This window comes from Haliotis rubra, unplaced genomic scaffold (assembly GCF_003918875.1).
Source record: "Haliotis rubra isolate DU_JTF1 unplaced genomic scaffold, ASM391887v1 Scf70, whole genome shotgun sequence".
In the NCBI taxonomy this organism is placed as follows: domain Eukaryota; kingdom Metazoa; phylum Mollusca; class Gastropoda; order Lepetellida; family Haliotidae; genus Haliotis; species Haliotis rubra.
This window is the reverse complement of record NW_025767413.1, coordinates 1,081,802-1,102,197: the sequence shown is the minus strand read 5'-3', so window position 1 is coordinate 1,102,197 and position 20,396 is coordinate 1,081,802. Positions and strand designations below refer to the sequence as shown.

General features: G+C 39.1%; 1 protein-coding gene across 1 annotated transcript; it reads right to left on the bottom strand.

Annotated features, from left to right (window-relative positions):
* Positions 1-2,077: 2,077 nt before the first annotated feature.
* Positions 2,078-20,106, bottom strand: LOC124258816 (mRNA turnover protein 4 homolog). The gene is made up of 8 exons (XM_046692907.1): positions 20,004-20,106; positions 18,591-18,649; positions 17,172-17,275; positions 15,075-15,224; positions 9,729-9,880; positions 7,004-7,080; positions 6,082-6,208; positions 2,078-2,231 (listed from the first exon to the last, which is right to left on the bottom strand). Exons 1-8 carry the CDS (start codon positions 20,029-20,031, stop codon positions 2,101-2,103), a joined length of 828 nt encoding a protein of 275 aa, XP_046548863.1. The 5' UTR covers positions 20,032-20,106; the 3' UTR covers positions 2,078-2,100.
* Between the last annotated feature and the right edge of the window lie 290 nt (positions 20,107-20,396).

Here is a 20,396-nt window from a genome sequence, read left to right as displayed (position 1 = left end):
TGAGTGAATGCTTTTACCACTAGGCTTCCCAACTGCCCCTTCCACCTCATACACAGTATAAACAGCTCCACCTGAGTGCATCCCTTATGTGAACATAAAGTTTCAACAAATTGAATGTGCCAGAAAAGAAAAGGCAAATGGAAAGATGGCGCCCATCACTTTATCTTGAAATAACAGTTTCCTGTTTGACAAGATCAAACTTGCAGGAAATATATATATTCAGTGTGCTTTATCAGGCGAGGTGAGGTGATATGGGTTTAACGTCACACTAAGAATATGTTGCTCATGTGACGACGTGCATATGTGAGGCTGCTTGTGCTAGCCCAGACGTAAGCATGTTTTATAGTGCTAGCTCACTGAGATACCATGCCGCAGTGAAGCATGAATACCCCACTCAGACACATCATACTGACTCCGAGCCGACCAGTCCTTGTTGTACCCATTAATGCTGAGCGCCAGGCAGGGACCAATAAGTACCATATTTTAACGTCTTTTGGTATGATACGGTCGGGGATTGAACCTACGACCTTCTGCTCTCCGGGCAGACGCACTAACAACTACACCAGGGAGGCAGTCCCATTGCTTTATAAGATGTTACAATAGAGAAATAATGTCTTGTGTAATAACTGTCTTGAGGTAGAGGAGTTAAATGGGTTCATCTCTGTTGTGAAATGAAATTGAAGTGAGCAGGGTTGTTAGTGACAGTATTCCAGTTGTACAAATGCATCAGGAGGAAAACTAAAGGTCCTGCAGTTCACATACATTTCTATTTACCACACACCATATTCTATAGAGTACACACTGTGCGCACACATTTTCATTCACTCCAGGGAGGATACTAGTATAGTATTTTGGAAAAAGGATATTCCATGTATAATGCCCAGACAAGAAACTACACTGTAATCCATTCAGCTAATTCAGGTATCAACAAACAAATATTAACACACTTTGTCAACACAAATTTGACATTTGAGATTAGACATGACCAGACACAATAATTTAGCATTTAAATTCTTTCCTCCTGTGATGCTATGCATTGTCTTAAATGCAGGGACTGAGATTACTGTATATTATTTCATACAAAACAGCCAGAAATAGCAGACAATTGTGCCCCCCCCTTCTACACAGTAGACATTTCATAAATGTGTCCAATATACACAAGAACATTTGGTAAGTGCTGCCGATGAGATCACATATGTAACCAACACGGGAAGTATGAAAATTGGCGATTCAAACTTGTGGTCATTGGCTCCTGTCATGACCAAGGGACAGAACTCCTTTGTATATTGAGCATGCTGATGAATATCATCATACCAAGGTCTCTCATTAATTGACTGGAAAACTCAGCATGTCTTAAGAAGACAAATCATTTGAAGAGTTCAAAATATCTTGGCTTTACCTCAAGAAGTCTTCAAGGAATGTCAGTACCCTGGAAGATTTAAGTAACACATGACCTAAATACGTTTCTGTGGCACTCACTGCACACCCACGACTAGTTGGTTGGTTGGCTGGTTTGTTGTTTAACGCTGCACTCAACAATATTCCAGCTATATGGCGGCGGTCTATAAATAATTGTGTCTGGACCAGACAATCCTGTGATCAACAGCATGAATATCAATCTACACAACTGGGATATGATGACTTGTGTCAACCAAGTCAGCGAGCCTAACCACCTGTTTGTGTTAGTCGCCTCCTACGACAAGCATGGGTTACTGAAGACCAATTCTAAGTTATGAGTGATAGAGTATGATTTACATAGCTTTTAGCATTACTGGTGAAACAGGCCTGACACATGGTGAACTTGAGCAGACTTGAACCCATTCTTGTGTTGGATGAGCAAATACTCTGACCACTTGGTTACTCCATGCCACCTGTACTTAGTCTTGCACAAATAAGCCAATAATCAGTCTGGTTTGGAATGAGTGCTCAATGGCTAACTTTATGTGTGATTTTCAAATGTAAATTAACTTTCTCTGTCATTACTATGCAACATGTTATATCTGAGCCTGTCAGACACAGACTTGATACTTCCTACATCAATACCCCAACACTTACATAAAACACATAAACACCAGAATTTGAACCAGAATTTTATTATCTTTAGCCCTCTCCTTCATCATCGTCACTGTCATCTTCTTCATCATCATCATTGTTATTGTTATCATTATCGTCATCAGCAATGTCGTCATCGTCTTCATCTACATCAAGCTCTTCCTCGGACTTTTCAGGAGCTACAACAAAATGCATGACAGGTCAAAGGGAGATAACTCTTCACATGTATTATAAGAAGCAGTTGTAAAATCAGATTAGGAGAAAGGCCTGCACAATCATGTCAGAGCATTCAAACCTGGTCAAACAACTGACATAATCACATTCCTGTGAGCGGCAGCCCATATCTTGTCTACTAGGCAAATCTGAAGCACTAACCTGTCCTTTTAAAAAATACAACAAATATCTCATATGTAATGTTGTAAACATGGCTGACTGCTTTCTATGCATTATCTGACATTATATCTGATCTATTTACGATCCTCAATTTACTGTTGAGCCCTGTTGTATCGATATTCATGGGACCAAGAAAAAATAATGAGTAATCCGTTCCGAGACATCCGACCAGGGTATATCATCACATATCACTATGAAAGAAAACAAAACGCTTCTCAGAATACGTTTTGATCTGAAACTATAATCCGTTATTGTTATCTGTGTTTAGTTGTAACAGTGAGTACTTCCTAATTAATTCCTTCTTAATTAATCCTAATTACATAACAAACAAGTGACACCTTCAACTCAATTAGCCCTAATTACTTTACACTACCGCATCCCTTTGATTCATGCCGCACCGTGTGTAAACGGGTGGAAACAACCTCAGTTCAGAGGGATACTTGCCCATGAAAGGTAGGTGAATATCGAGTTTCTTTGCAAATATCGAGTTAAAAGGGTAATTTTGCTTGTTGGGACCATGAAATTATATCGAGATATCTGAAATATTGAGACAACCGTATAGAGTTAAAAGAGCTTGAATAATGATAAATTATGAAGGATTTTGCTGGGCCTGCGATGTTATATCGAGATATTGAGTTATCAGAGTTTTACACAACGGTGCTCAACTGTATAATGTTAAAGAAACCATACAATGCTCTTGGATGAACTCTACATTACACTCAACAATTACAATTATCACGTCCAGCCTGCATGTTGCTATCTAGACAAGGGACACAACTCTAGTTCTTGCCTCTTTACCACTGACCTCTGTCATTCAGAATAATGTTTTGTTAATACACAAGTATCTTCTGGACAGATTTTCAAGCTTAACTTTAGAACCAGATTTCTATGAAATATATGCCTTAACAAATTTATTCCTACGTTAATGTTTCATCAGGGATGATCCCTTGTGGCCTTATGGCCATAGAAACCCGTAAATAAGGTATACTAGTAGCGAGGAGTATGACGTACCAAGTATCTACATACATGAAGGTTACACGTTAACATTTGACACAAAGATAACCAAATTTTACTGACAATGAAACACCCTGGATGGGATATAGCTGCATGTGTACTTCTACAATAAAATTTTAAATGTCTTAGAGATCTTGGAGTTCAGCTGAATTTCCTTAAGTATGAATCATTCCTTAAGTAACCAGTTACAGCCCTGTACAGCTGAATACTGAGTCTGGGACTTAAAGCCTCACCATGTTTATAAGATGCAGAACAAGAGCAATAATACAACCGGAGAGTAAACAATAACATTAATTATTTTGAACAAACTTTATGGATGTCCTGCTTGACGATACAAGAATCTGTATCAAAACGTTGCACTCACGAAATAAAAGAAGTTGTTATCCATAAAGTTTGTTCAATATTGTACGTCCCAACTTCTAAAATGGCACTCAAACAATTAACATTAATTTATTATTATTATTATGAAAATATACTTCAATGGTCTTTGGCCTTAGTCAAGCACAAGGAATGTATCAAAATGTAAGACTTGCACCCATTACAGTTTAACATATTGTTGTTTTGGTGTTCAGCTATTGCAGGGGAAATATACACTACAAGCTCATATGAATGGTATTTGACAAGACACCCGTGTAGTTATTCCTATGTCATAAAGTCAAGTGGAGAGAGAAAAAAACGTATAAATTTACAAATTACACTATAAAAAAATACTCAGTCAATGCAGATATTGTCTCATTTAACCCATTGTAATCCAGTTAATACTATTCATAGTGGTGAAATTTACTGACTAATCAGTCTAAGTACTAATCAGTCAACGGTGCATTAAATCGACCTTCATGCCCTCAGCTACGGTCAGGTAACATTATTTCATAAGCATGTGGGGAACCCCATAGACTTATCACACCCTTGGAGCTCCCTATACTAGGGAAATATTCTATTCACCTCAAACTTGTGATTGAAACCAGTTTGGCAAATGAAAACACCGACAACACCCTGTGCAACACTTTCTGATGTATGCCCCTTGGAGCTCTCTTTACAATTGTTTACATTCCATATATGGCAAGTGTTATCCATTTGGAAGCTGTTCACCTCACAGTTTCGATTATCGATTTCAGGCAAGTTGTAAGGGATAATAAGTCTTTTATTGCATCAATAGGAAGCTGAAGTGGCGGTACATTATTATCGGTGGATGGAGGCAACGTGAAGGGAAGTAACTCTAAGTTTGTTTTCCGATACAAGGAAGTGGGCCCATATTCGAAAATAAAGCAACTATGTATTATCAACCAAGTATAATCAGGTATTGCTAAGGAAATAAATTCAAAGCATAATGTATTTCTTGAAATAAACGATTGATGGAAATGTTTTAAGATGAAAACACAATCAAAAGTCAGGGTTGAAACCCTGCGAAACTGTCAGATGCGGACCTCATGAATATTAATGAGTCAAGCCCCCATCATGTCATTGGTGAAGCTGTGAGCCAGATGACGTTCTATTGGCCCAAATAATCGACCTTCGTTGGTCAGGTCAAAGGTAGGTCTACGAAGTTACCACTCGATTTGAAGTTGGTGTTCATAACTTTACAGATACAGTATTTACTTGTTGGTAAATACTTCCAGGTCTCTGTGGTAAAATTATTTCCATCACAGTTTTAATTAACTGTTGTGTATTTACCATTCCTTCTGAGTGGCATACAATTCCATTTCCCTCAACATGATTCATGCGATAAACTTGCATAGAGACACACTTAATGAACTGAACCTGATGAAGTGTGTAATTGGTATGACGTGTTCTTGTTGAGGAACAAATTATAGTTTCATTTCCCTCAGCATGATTTAAGTGATAAGCCTGGATGGATACACTTAATAAACTCAACCTGATGAGGTGTCTAAGGAATTCAACAAGTGCAAATACATCCTTGTTCACTTCGGGGAAATTAAAGTTGTTTTAGTTGAATTTCATGCAGTTTGCGTTATATTATAAAAACAAAAGGGCATTTACAGAATACTATGATAAAAAAAGCAAGTTTCTAAAATGTGGGCCCACTTTCTGTTCTTTGTTACACTGGACCATAATAAATGGGCCCACATTTTCAATGACACTAGTTTTTCAGAATACTATTTATGATAAAAGAAAATACAAATAAAATGATGACTTTCTAAAAGTGGGCCCACTTATTTTCGGCTTCTATAACAGGTGGTGAAGTGGGCCCACATTTTGGAATGACATTATTGCCACTGTATGCACGTGGTTCAACGATATATATGGATGGAAATAATGACGCTAAAAAATACTTCCCGATATATAAACTTTTACAATATCTCATGTCACAGGTATTACTTCGTTTGGTAAGTTCAAACTTATCGTGTTGGCAACAAGTCGAGCCAAAACAGCAAATACGAAACTAAAGCGCTTAACTCCTAATGACGGAAACATGCTCAGAGTTACTTCCCTTCATCCATCAATAATAATGCTGAAGCGAGAGCATATGCTGCAAAATATATAAGTTTGGCCAAAATATTGTCGAAAATGTGTGACATTGTGCCTTTAACCACTAGGCTACTTCACTAAACTGTTCCCCCACCGACTTGACAACATCATGACTACTGAGGCACAACTCCTTACGTTTGACTGTAACTTTGGTGGGCACGACTGGATCTGGCCTGGCATCAAACACTTCCCACTTGCCATCGTTACTCCACATCCCCTCTATTGTGATGTGGAACTGCGCCATCTGGTGACCAAACAGTTTCTGAAACATATCAACGGTGCTATATATTGTTACAGTCCATTCATGAAGATAGCAGAGTAGACAGAGATCAAAATTTCACGGATAAATTCCTGCCGTGACTATCTTGGTACACAACATGGTACACATTTCAATCCACTCTACTAATACAAATCCATTCTACTATGATAACTTTATATTCATCTCTCTGACACCAATTAGGAAGCAACACTGAGGATGTCTGTACTTTCAGGTGAGGAATATATCAGTTTTTACTCTTGCCTACAGTTCTTAAGTACCTGTGCTTGTGTTGCTTTAGTGAGTGAGTGAGTTTAGTTTTACGCCACACTCAGCAATATTCCAGCTATATGGCTGTGGTCTGTAAATAATCGAGTCTGGACCATACAATCCAGTGATCAACAGCATGAGCATCGATCTACACAACTGGGATACAATGACATGTGTCAAACAAGTCAGTGAGCCTGACCACCCAATCCTGTTAGTTGCCTCATACGACAAGCATGGGTTGCTGAAGACCAATTCTAACCCGGATCCTCATGGGTGGCAGCAATAAGAAAAAGGCAGGGGATCCTTAAAATTTTGAGTAGGAGATATCAAAAGCTAACACTTATGCAATGATATGCAATGGCATGAAAGATTAAATACATGTATTGTCGTATAGAAAAAATCATACATGTGTGTAATTGGACACTTATGTAAGTATATTCCACATGAAGCATACTGAAACATAACGAATGCTTCTAATGATTGGTTTATTCTTGTTCATTTTCAATCAATGATGAATCCACTTCTACTCACCAATAGCCGGGCTTGTTCTGGTGTCAACACATCCCCTGCCTGGCATATAGTGTGGCTGTGTAGTAGAGTTATCACCCCTGGAAAACATGTTCAGTTGACAAATAGCCATCAATATTGTTGCAGCCCATCCAAGGGAGCTAATCACCAATATTCGAGCTATATTTTTCAGACTAGGTGTGGGGACCTATTCTGACCCAGGAACTCCACAGGACTGATGTTGGAAATGTCATGATGATGAAGTCATTAAACTATTCTATCCCTCTAAAATAACTTGTGGCAAAACAATGTAGCTTTTTCAACAGTCAGATACAAATGTTGTGTGTCTCACTCTGAATGATACAGCAGTGAAAGAAAATCTTGTTTGAAGGAATGCAGTGCATAGGTAAAGGGAGGTAACTCCTATGGGACTATCTGTAACCACAGTCAGTGCCTCATATCACCTCAACAGCTCCTACATATACCATGCTAGGATTACAATGAATCATACCCAGAATACTTTGATGATTGTTCTACATAACATTTATCCAGCATTTTTTTCAGTTTGGGAAAAAATAACTTTGCCAAAGTCAGCATGGTATGTAGAATGACATTTGGTCCCAGAAATACAGTTATCTTATTTTAAAATATGAAAAATATATTTATCTACAAAGCAAATGCAAATGGAGACCAGAACAATCCTTGGGTTCTAGAGATGAGGCAATCTAGACTCTAGGGTTTGGGAGACAACAAGGTATGCTGTGGGTGAACTTAAGTAACAAGGGCAGTAAGTCCATTATACGTCTTCATCAATTCAGTGTGTTCGAGATAATAATGTATATTTGATATATTTTTCTCCTTCGAGGGATCTTTTTTACCAACCAACTTCACCACTTTCAATCTAAAACAAATACATAAAGGAGAAACAACCAAAACAAGACCCAAGTGCTTTCACTTGATGCGGGCATGACTACTGATTTTTCAAATCAATAATCAATCATAAATTAACTCACCATGGCTGAAAATATAGGGGTCATGATAAAATGTCTCTTGACGTCCAGTCATGTGAGCTTATATTTGACTTTTCTCATCTTCATGAAAGACAGCTATAGTACTGTCGGAAATAGAAAAATACTGTATTGTCTCATTTACCTCTACAATTTATGTAGTTGATATGTGCAAGTGTGAAATATCTGTTAAACTAAGTTCGGCCTAACTACAGTCTCAGTGGTAGAGAGATAGGAAACGGAGAAAAAGGACTTTACTGAGGGGAAATTAGTGCAGAAATGAGCAATGTGGGTTTTTTCTAGGTCCAAAACGATTTATTTGGAACAGACCATGGCTTTATGCAAATTAGTGTGCGCGATATTGTATTACAAAGGACCCTTTTTAAATGCCCAATTTGAAATTAGACGTAGCTTAATGATAAACGATAGCTGGCGTAAAAAATAATAACTTTCATGCTGAAACTATGAAGGATGTAGCTACCATGGAGTCTCACTGTCACTATAAAAAGAAACAGATAGGAGGGTTCGTCTCAAAAGCAAAACCGGGGTGGGTGTCGCAGACGATCGTTGGGGTCGGGCTGGGGATAGAGATATCAGCTAAGATAAGATATTCCTTTAGGGCAATTATACTGGGGAAGTACACGGCATGTCATAACAATCTACAGTCCTGTCGATCTTCGCGATTGGGTGGTCATCCCACCTATATATTTTGAGACATTTAATATGATGCGTTTCTATGGTTATCAGGTCTTTTACATATCTCAACATAAACTTTATGAAAGAAAGACACGTAAGATGTTAATCAACAGATGAGACATAGTCAACACACATGAAACAGCACAAAATATCTTTGAGATGCCCCCTTGTGCCTGTAGTAGGCACATGCATTTCATGCCAGGTGAGTCGACGGTCCGTCGTCATACCTGGCTGACTGACCAAATTGCCATCTATAAGTCTGACCTATTGTTTTCAGCAGCTATTCGTATTTTTTCTAAGTTTTGCCCGATTTTACGAGTAAACATGCTTTTCTGGATATCTTATTACACATCCCACTGAATGCCAAGTTAGGCCGAAGTGGGTTATTTCGACATATGCTATTTGCAGTTGTGTAATTTTTAGGGATACAGAGTAACAGCCTAAAAACATTTTTTTTCTATTTCCGACAGTACTTTAACTCCTCACAGTATATTGCCAGGATACATAATGGTAGTACTGACTGAGTTCGGTTTTACGTCGCATTTAGCAATATTCCAGCAATATCACGGCTGGGGACACCAGAAATGGGCTTCACACATTGTACCCATGTGGGAAACGAACCCAGGTCTTCGGCGTGACGCGCAAACGCTTTCACCACTAGGCTACCCCACCGCTCCAATAATGGTAGTACTTCAAGCACTGTAGCAGTTACAGTCAGGTACAAACAGCTCATTTTATGTTCCAGAACAGCAAGCTTAAAAGGTTATCCACTGAGAGTGTTTTGAATATAATTTCCTACAACTCTCCGTGGAACAAATATGACTGGGTGTACAATGCTCTCACACCCTGAGGATAGATGAGGTATTCTCTTGCTACAGAGACCTACGCCACAAGCCCATTCCTGTAAATTTGATCTAGTAAGCCACCTGAAGGTATAGTCAATATGCAGAAGTAAAAATGCAGTGTTAACACACTAGTGGATGACCTGTAAACCAACTTTTAACAAACTATTGGCAAAGCTGCAACATCATGGTCCCATCTCTCACCTCTCTTGAGACTTGTTGGCAGACCGAGCTGGCGAAGCTGTGGCTCCAAGGAGTGAGTGAATTGTGGGATAGGCCCCTCCTCTATCTCGACCGCCTGCGTGGCCGTTGTCCCTGACCGAGCGTAGTCTGGTACACGCAGACTGTCAAAGTACCTGCGAACAGAAAACACCATCAGTGACAAACAAGCATGCTATAAATGAAACAGAAGCAGACACGATGTATGCATACTCCCAGAGGGAACAATTCCCCTGATGATCCATGCAGATAATAAGTGCTGCATTATGTTTACCATGAAAGAGATGAGCAGGGTGAGCACAAATCTAAAAACATGATCAGACTATGGTTCTCTTTGACTGGAAATGTCACTAGTCAAACATCAACTCAAAAGTATAACCATATATTCCATCATAATCAATATTTAACCTATGTGTGACTATAGATAAAGATTAACAAAATGATTTTAAGTTGGAGTCATGAAACTGTCTCAGGTATGGTCTTGTCTGAAATGTGTTCAGATGTACACATAACCAGCGATCACATACTTTCAACACAATATACACTTCACTTGCTAAACACTGAAAGTGATAAATACAAATGCTTTTTCATCAACAGAGAGGTCCCCTTCATTAGAGTGCCACTGGCAGAGTAATAAATACAACAATGTTCTCGGTGCCTCAAGGGCAAAATGTAATTCTTATGATAAAATTGATATTTCAAACTTATCCTGACTCATGCTTTATTGCTTGTCTCCCTTCTCCTTTCATGGTTACGTAGAAACTTGAATCCCTTAGTTCCCTGAAGAATCTACACTCACTCACCCAGCGAGTTGCCTCCCCTTTCCCGCCAAAACTGTTCCATGTGACTTGAGCCCAGCTCTCATCACTCTCTCCTGATAAAGCTTACACTTGGTCTTACAGTGAAGCCCGTAGTGCTGAGAGGGGACGGTTGGGAGGGCTTTAGATCACGAGTCAGGTAAAGTATAAAATATCAATTCTATCATAAAAATTACACATTTTTCCTTATCCTGACTCATGCTTTATTGCTTACCAAATCTGACGGAATAGGTGGCGGGTCAGCCACCAAAGATTCACTGTGACTGTGAGATCAATAGCATCTGATCATATATCCCTTGGGAACTCTTCCTTGCTGCTATCTAAGATGTTGATGTCAAATTGGGGGACCACCTTCTCTTAGCTCAATAAAAGAAGCAAATCGTGCAGATTTCGTGGATTTTAGATAATCTAGTATGCCTCGATATCTAGTTATCTATAACAATCCATATGTTATCATATGAAATCTTCAAAGTGTCATCGTGACCCTGAAAATTATGTGAAGGTCACCAAAATTGACTGGGCCCTGCGCATTCCCTGGATGAAGCTTGGTGTCAAATATGAAGAAACTCCAGTGAATGGTTCTTGAGGTATCTCGCTGACAAGCATAACATGCAGGTTAATATGCTGAAATCTTAAAAGTGTCTCTGTGACCTTGAAAATTAAGTGAAGGTCACCAAAATTGACTGGGCCCTGCGCCTTCCCCTACATAAAGCTTGGTTTCAAATATGAAGAAAATCCAGTGAACTGTTCTTGAGATAGCTTAACATGCAGGTTTACATGCTGAAATCTTCAAAGTGTCCCCATGACCTTGAAAATTATGTGAAGGTCACCAAAAGCAACTGTCCTTCCCTAGATAAAGCTTGGTATTGAATATGAAGAAAATCCAGCGAACCGTTCTTCATATAGCTTAACATGCAGGTAAAACTTTAAAAGTCCCCTTGTGACCTTGAAATGAAGGTCAAGGTCACCAAACCTAACTTGGGCCTTTCTTATACTGTGATGAACCTAGGTACCAAATATGAAAAGAATCTAGTTAACGGTTCTTAAGATATTCCAAATCGTACGTATGGACGTACGGACGGAGCCTAATACTATATCCCCAGCTTTGCGCTAAACGTGCGGCGGGGGATAATAATCTACTCATTACATAAAAGAACCGTGTTAGGATCTAGATCTACTCAGCTATGTGTCAACCAGTGAGGCGTTCGACATTTCAAGACGGAAAACCTTCGCTGGCGGTGAATACTCGGTGAAGGCTTTGATGTGAGCTATTTTTCTAATGTTTTGTTGATATTTCACAGGCGCGAGCTTTTTATATGTTATGACAGCAGATTATCGATTTAACTGTTTATATAGTTTCATTTGTCTATTTCACCACACGTTCTTCTTACCGAGTCACTTTCTCAGTTCGATACTTAAAAGCAATGTCATTATTTAGCATTGACATGTCGTTGTCACAGACAAAAATTTCTAACTGATTTTGAATACACCTATCAGGCTATACACCATAAACAAAACGCATTGACATGACAGGGAGGTCATCAATTTTGGGGTCACTTATTTTGTACATAAACTTTAGTAGGGGGGGGGGGGGGTACATAAATTTTAGTGGGGTGGGGGTGGGGTTTGTATCAAACCCCCGTATCCATAAATTATGAACAGTCCCTTAGCGTCATTTATCAGATTTTCCTGGTTATGTTTGTTAATGCACAAAAAATAGAGAAAAAACATTTCGTTCTCTCGTTTTTTTCCACAAATTGCACAAAATGCATTTGCAAATGTCACATCTTTAAAGGATGACTAGTGTGTTAGGAACATACATTTCCTGGAGTTGTTAAGTTAAATTTATCATGACTTGGAATGAGCTTGTAGTGCTTATGCAATGTAGAGACAAAATCAACCTTTTGAAAAATATCGTTATTGCAACAAGTGTTCCAAAATTGTTTGTGTTCGATTGTGAGAAAACATGATCGATTGCTTGGTCCTTTTGTCATTGTGACCAATCTTCTATTATTTCAATTGATCGGACCACCACTAATATACACACACAATGAGCCGTGTGGGCATCGACAAATGAACCAGCCAATAAAAGTCTTCGTTACACTTGAATGCACACCCACCCGCTCTGACTGGGTTCGGTATCTCGGGTGCTTCGTTTCGAGGGAAGTAAACACAAGTACAAAATATTGCACTTTTGATTTGTGATTTGTGATGTTTTTTCATAATCAGCAATGTATATCATATGTCATGAATAATTTGTGTTTTATATGTTTTTGGTTTTCTTTAATAACCTAAGAGGGGACTTCCTCTCAGGAGGAGGCTGTGTAGCTGTCTCTGTAAGAGCGACAGAGACAGGAGAAACCCCGGAAGGAATCTCAGAAGATTGCACCAATGACTCACACTCCGATGCTTGAGTGAGTGAGTGAGTGAGTTTAGTTTTACGCCACACTCAGCAATATTCCAGCTATATGGCAGCTACAGACAATCCAGTGATCAACAGCATGAGCATCGATCCGAGCAATAGGGAACCGTGGGAAATGTGTCAACCAAGTCAGCGAGCCTGACCACCCTATCCCGTTAGTCGCCTCTTACAACAAGCATAGTTGCCTTTTGTGGCACGCATAGGTTGCTGAAGACCTATTCTACCCCGGATCTTCATGGGTCCCCATGCATGAGAGGCACCCCTGTCAGCAGCTGCCCTGCTATTACGTTTTCTTTGTCTCGATTTCCTTGCGTAAACATGCTAATAAATATTCATTAATTTGTGTTGATATGAAAAGAATCTAGTTAACGGTTCTTAAGATATTCCAAATCGCATCGCATCGGACGGAGCCTAATACTATATCCTCAGCTTCGCTTACATGCGGCGGGGGATAATAATCTACTCATTACATAAAAGAACCGTGTTAGGATCTAGATCTACTCAGCTATGTGTCAACCAGTGAGGCGTTCGACATTTAAAGACGGAAAACCTTTGCTGGCGGTGAATACTCGGTGAAGGCTTTGATGTGAGCTATTTTTCTAATGTTTTGTTGATATTTCACAGGCGCAAGCTTTTTATATGTTATGACAGCAGATTATCGATTTAACTGTTTATATAGTTTCATTTGTCTATTTCACCACACGTTCTTCTTACCGAGTCACTTTCTCAGTTCGATACTTAAAAGCAATGTCATTATTTAGCATTGACAGAATTTCTAACTGATTTTGTACATGGCATGCAGGGGGGTCACTTATTTTGTACATAAATTTTAGTGGGGTGGGGTGGGGGTCGGGTTTGTATCAAGCCTCCCCCTATCCATAAATTATGAACAGTCCCTTAGCCGCCATTTATCAGATTTTCCTGGTTATGTTTGTTAATGCACAAAAATAGAGAAAAACATGTCGCTCTCTCGCTTTTTTCCCCGCAAATTGCACAAAATGCATTTGCAAATTTCACATCTTTAAAGGATGACTAGTGTGTTAGGAACATAATTTCCTGGAGTTGTTAAGTTAAATTTATCATGACTTGGAACGAGCTTGTAGTGCTTATGCAATGTAGAGACAAAATCAACCTTTTGAAAAATATCGTTATTGCAAACAAGTGTTCCAAAATTGTTTGTGTTGATTGTGAGAAAAACATGATCGATTGCTTGGTGGTTTTGTCATTGCGCACCAATCTTCTATTATTTCAATTGATCGGACCACCACTAATATATACACACACAATGAGCCGTGAGGGCATCGGGCAAATGAACCAACCAATGAAAGTCTTCGTTACATTTGAGTGCACACCCACCCGCTCTGACTGGGTTTGGTATCTCGGGTGCTTCGTTTCGAGGGAAGTAAACACAAGTACAAAATATTGCACTAATTTGATTTGTGATTATAATGCCTTATAATTTTGTTTATATATCTTTTTCATAAAAGGGACAAATAGTGACCACCCAACGGTAAGCTTGGGCGATGAAGGAGAGAGTGATGAGAGCTGGGTTCAAATCACATGGGATAGTTTTGGCGGGAAAGGGGAGGCAACTCGCTGGGTGAATGATTTTACGATTCTTCAGGGAACTAAGGGATTCACGTTTCCACGTAGCAGTCAAAAGGAGAAGGGAGATAAGCATTAAAGCATGAGTGAGGATAAGGAAAAATCATATATATTGTTTTATTAGTAATGTATCGTTTTAATGTATATGCTGATAAATGTAGTTATGAAAAACTGATCACTTTTCATAAAAACCCTATCTTGTGATTGCGGATACTGATAAATGTTCTGGACAAAATGTATGAAACAAATGAATATTTCATGATATATAAAGGATGATGCAGATTGAGACACTATTATCTTTCAAACTGATAAGGTAGAAATGGACCTTATAGATAAATGACATTCACCAGGCTTGAGGACGCATTAAATGTATCCTTGTTGTTGTTGCTACCTTTCAATACCAAAAAGGGAACCCTGAATTATCTTTGTGAGAGTCGTGTGGCACATTTGCAACATCAATCTAAAAGTACTTGAAATATTCCGCACTTCAAAACCTGTTTCTTTGTCTTGTTGGTGAACATCAATCCTGTTTGCCCTCGGAGTTGAAGACTGAGCTTGTGAAGGTTGTCTCGATATTCGTTCTCACTGGTCTGACCAACAGCCAGAGACATCACCTTGTTCTTGCCAAAGAAAAACCTGTGAAAGAACAGGAGTAGATTAGAATGGTGTCATATCCTTATCAGAACATGCTATGACAGTGCCTTGACAATATTAAGACATGTCCATGACAACAGCACAGGGTTAAGAATAACACCATGACAACAGCACAGGGTAAGAATAATGCCATGACAACAGCACAGGGTTAGAATAACACCATGACAACAGCACAGGGTTAGAATAGTACAAATGACAATGCCATGACAACAGCACAGGGTTAGAATAGTACCATGACAACAGTACATGGTAAGAATAATGCCATGACAACAGCACAGGGTTAGAATAGTACCATGACAACAGTACATGGTAAGAATAATGCCATGACAACAGCACAGGGTTAGAATAGTACCATGACAACAGTACATGGTAAGAATAATGCCATGACAACAGCACAGGGTTAGAATAACATGACAACAGTACATGGTAAGAATAATGCCATGACAACAGCACAGGGTTAAAATAGTACCATGACAAACAGCACATGGTAAGAATAATGCCATGACAACAGCACAGGGTTAGAATAACACCATGACAACAGCACAGGGTTAGAATAACACCATGACAACAGCACAGGGTTAGGAATAACGCCATGACAACAGCACAGGGTTAGAATAGTACCATGACAACAGCACAAGGTAAGAATAATGCCATGACAACAGCACAGGGTTAGAATAGTACCATGACAACAGCACAGGGTAAGAATAATGCCATGACAACATCACAGGGTTAGAATAATACCATGACAACAGTACATGGTAAGAATAATGCCATGACAACAGCACAGGGTTAGAAATACACCATGACAACAATACATGGTAAGAATAATGCCATGACAACAGCACAGGGTTAGAATAAGTACCATGACAACAGCACAGGGTAAGAATAACACCATGACAACAGCACAGGGTTAGAATAACACCATGACAACAGCACAGGGTTAGAATAACACCATGACAACAGCACAGGGTTAGAATAATGCCATGACAACAGCACAGGGTTAGAATAACACCATGACAACAGCACAGGGTTAGAATTATGCCATGCTAACAGCACAGGGTTAGAATAATGCCATGACAACAGTACAGTTAAAAATAGCGTTTTTGTCAATATTCAAAGATGTCATCTTGCGAAAATATAAGCAAATAGTAACCATGTCAATAGAAACCCAGAAGCGTATATATTGCAGGTCAAATATTTGTGTTTTATGCAGATTTTCGTTTGTTGATAGATCGGTGTAAGCGACCAGGGAAAAGAAAATCCAAAACCAGTTTTGTAAGCCCCGCCGAACCCAAACAGGTAGTTGTCAAGAAGAGCCAAACCTTACATTGTTTAATAACATGGGGAAAAAATAACAATAATCTTTGTTATTTTAAATGAATAAAACTGTCATTTTATGACTAGATAGAAATGACAGTATTCAAAACACCGAATTTTTGGACTGCATTATGGTTTGGTTTTACGCCGCTTTTAGCAATACTCCAGCAAGGGGGGACACCAGAAATGGGCTTTACACATTGTACCCATGTGGGGATTCGAACCTGGATCTTCGGTGTGACAAGCCAACGCTTTAACCACTAGGCTACCCGACAGCCCCTATGGTATACCGAACCAAAGGCAAAATCCTGTGGTTCTACTAATACCACGGTACACTGTTTCAAGATAACAAAGCATAACAGCATGTGGTATAATCCACAACACTGTCTTGTGTAATGAACATTTCTGAGGGACAAAAGTGTAACATGAATTACATTCTAACTGCAAAAAGAAAGGCAAGTCAAGTTTCTGAAATGTATAACAGAATAATTTGTGAAATGCACTGAATGCAAGCCTAAAGAAAGACACTGAAGAAAACTGTTCATTGTTTACATCATTCATTTTTTCACATGCTGCAGAACACAGTTGTTTAATTATTATTCAAGTACTGACCGACTGTGTTTCCATTCCTGTCGCACATCTTTCAACTGAATGTTCCGCATATTTTGTACGGAAAATGTGAATATTCTAGCATATCGGTCAACGGTATCCCGAATCTGAAAAATAAGAGAACAAAATTTGGGTGAACAAAACAAAGCTGAAATTTTGAGTCAATGGTTATTTGATCCAGAAATGATGAAAGTACCCATCAGTTTATCATCAACTTTAACCAAAGTCTTTCTGGTGAAGTTCATACTGGCTGAAATTCCCAAACATCACAGTAGCTGAAGAGTTGTGCTGAATATTGTCCCTTTTTTGTCCTGAAAGTTTATTAAATGACCTGTTGAAATGGGTGAAAATGAAGTGTGCACCCCCCATTTCTCAAGAGTGAGCACCCTCCCTTTCTCAAAAAGTTGTATCTGCCCCTGGAATGAGTCAGGTTTGAAGCTGCTTTGAACAACATTTCAGTAATATTACGACAGCTTTACGTGGGAAGAAAGCATACAGTTTTCAGACATTCATAACATCTTGAGACATAATGGGGACAAACCAGGATTTAAACACACGGTCATATAGGTTTTTAGTGTGCTCAAGAGATGTAACTCTGCACAGCAGATTGAGAAGCCTTGCATGGGTGGGCCAAAGGGACTCCAGACTGGGCACTGTAACTTCCAGCAGCATGAGCAATAAGCTTGCCACTTAGCTGTCAGAGCTCCAGAAAGGAACAGTGAATGGTTACATGTCAGTTTAGGTTGCAGTTAAGGCTGGCTCAGTTGATAGTTCATCAGAAATCAGAGCTACTGTCAGTCATTATGGACATGAAATCACTTATTCCATCTGAAAGAATTTTCTGGGTTATCCGTTGTGCATCGGTCCGTTTTTCAATATTGATTTTCCCAGTAACCAGTTGTACTGCCTGCCAAACTGTTTTTTACAGCTTGTTTGTAACCTGCATTCTGATTGGTATGTTTGACCTAGTAGTATTACCAATCCTATTGGCCTATGGAAATCAAGGGTATGCAATCTGACATTGCCAAAGACGTGGGAATGGATCCAGGGGTTAAAAACATTTCAGCTCATAATTATGACAGATAGAGCAAATGGGTGAGTGAGTGAGGGAGGGAGGAGCAAGCGAGCAGAGGTACGGATAAGCTCCGTATCTACGTAAATTACACAAATAATTATGTGGAAACTCAATTCCTATTGCATACATTCTGTTGCATACAAGTACGCTTGAATTTTGTAAATACTCAATAAATTTGATCTTACACACGTACAAAGAATTTCAAATCTTAGCTTGGAGGTTACTGAGGATAGATCAAATAACTGACATATATTGAGAGCTTCAGCACATGAACTTGGCAACTTGGGTGGGTGAGTGAGTGGTGATCCTTCATCCTGATAATACAACACAGTAAACAAAATACATACCTCTTCAACAAGTTTCTGCTTTAGTTCTAATCCTTTTTTTCTTGTCTGTGTCAAGGAAACTGAAAAATACAAATTACCTCTTTTCATTAACAACCTTTCTCTCTTGATTTACCATAGATTCATTGAAATATTATGACCGTTAGCAAGTGAGATGGGTTTAACTGTATTCCAATTATATCATGGTTGGTCAACTTCATGGGGAAGGAAAACATGAAGTAATGTGGGTCTCAGATATTTACCACTTTAGGATGAAAAAACTCAAACCAACAGTCATATTTTGGGGGGCGACACAATTTTGTACAGCAAAGTTCGGTATCTCTGAAGACTCAGCACTTCATGGCTCCCTAAGTACAAAGAGATAAGCTCACTTAATGTTAAAATTAGGCCCATCAACTTAAAGGTTTTTGGTTTTTCTATAATGGCATCAGAAGAATGAACACTTCAGATTTTCTTTTTGCCACTGGCAGATGTGATGGGAATGACGATCCCATTCCGCAGTGTGTTGTTTTCTTGATTGGAACTGTCATATGGTTGTAATTAGATGCATTTGATTGCCTTCTATAAGAAACGACCATACCCAGTAACGAATATTTCGCGGAGCACAATAACATCTGCAATAAGTTGAATGGGAACAACTACATACGGTTTCGGTTTGTGAAATATGGACTCGTCCGTGTAAGGTGCCAGGTACGTTTCTGTATTTTGACTTTGTTTAGGGTACATTACTGTATACAGAAATGTACCAGGGTGCATATATGTAGTACCTGTGCCTACAACGACCCCTTCAGCCATACTCATACAGATGACTGAAGAAGTCGTGCTTGGAACTGTTTGTGAGTCCTCAGGTTTCCTGCTACAGTATTTGAATCTTTTTTAACAGTAAGGTAACGAAAAGGAGCCCTAGACTCCCTTGCTTAGTTTCCAGCAATGCCGGTGGGGTAGCCAATGCAAGACGGTTGTGGGCACAAGGTGTCCCCGCCGTGATATTGCTGGAATATTGCTAAAAGCGGGCAAAACTAAACTCAGTCAGTCAGTCCAACAATGCACTTGATCTGGTTAGGCTCTATTACTTGATCACCAGACATGGACTTTAAACGTGTTTTCTTTGTACTTGGAGAACAATGTTGTGCACGATCCAGGTAATATTACCCTTTGCTGAATTAATCGAAATAAAGTCAATTTCATAAAGAATGTTTTTTAGTGCATTCGCATTAACAAACCAACCCAACCCCTACCTAAACAAAACACTGCCTCATGTCACAACGTAACTGAAATCAAGCGGTGGCAAGTCATACTGTCCCAAATTATAGTCCTTAAACATGTTCTTTCTTTCATCATATCATCTCTGGCGATAAGCTTAACATTACGCCTGATCATACTTTCGTTGTCCCATTGATAACTTGGAAAATCTACCTTTCCGATCACGTTTCGATTTCGGCATTTTCGCAGTTCAACCATGTGGTCAAAATAACCGGAAGTTGACAAGTGCTTGCTTTGGGTTATGGGAACTTTCATGACCCACTTTTACAATTTTTTAACTTCATGTAGCAATGTGCCTCGAAACGTATATAGTAATGGGTATTTATTTAAGTAACACAAACTAAATCATATTAATAGGGATGTGTTATCCCTGCCTCTTTGGTTGGCATGGAGACAATGACGTCAAGGCTACCCTGGGAAAGCGACTGTATTCCCCATAATGGCGCAGGAATCTAAGGGTAGATAACTCTTGCAAACCAGTGATGTAAATAGGGAATATAGTTCCAAATTTTATAGATATGATACTAGACAGAATGTTGATAAGTT

What these genes read in the sequence shown, in the direction of transcription:
- LOC124258816 (XM_046692907.1), bottom strand. Translation starts at nt 20,031, where the DNA reads ATGCCGAAATCGAAACGTGATCGGAAAG. An exon ending in GCCAACAAGTCTCAAGAGAG is followed by an intron (nt 7,081 to 9,728) that starts GTGAGAGATGGG and finishes CATGTTTTCCAG; the next exon opens with GGGTGATAACTCTACTACAC. An exon ending in CACCAAAGTTACAGTCAAAC is followed by an intron (nt 2,232 to 6,081) that starts GTAAGGAGTTGT and finishes ATTTTGTTGTAG; the next exon opens with CTCCTGAAAAGTCCGAGGAA.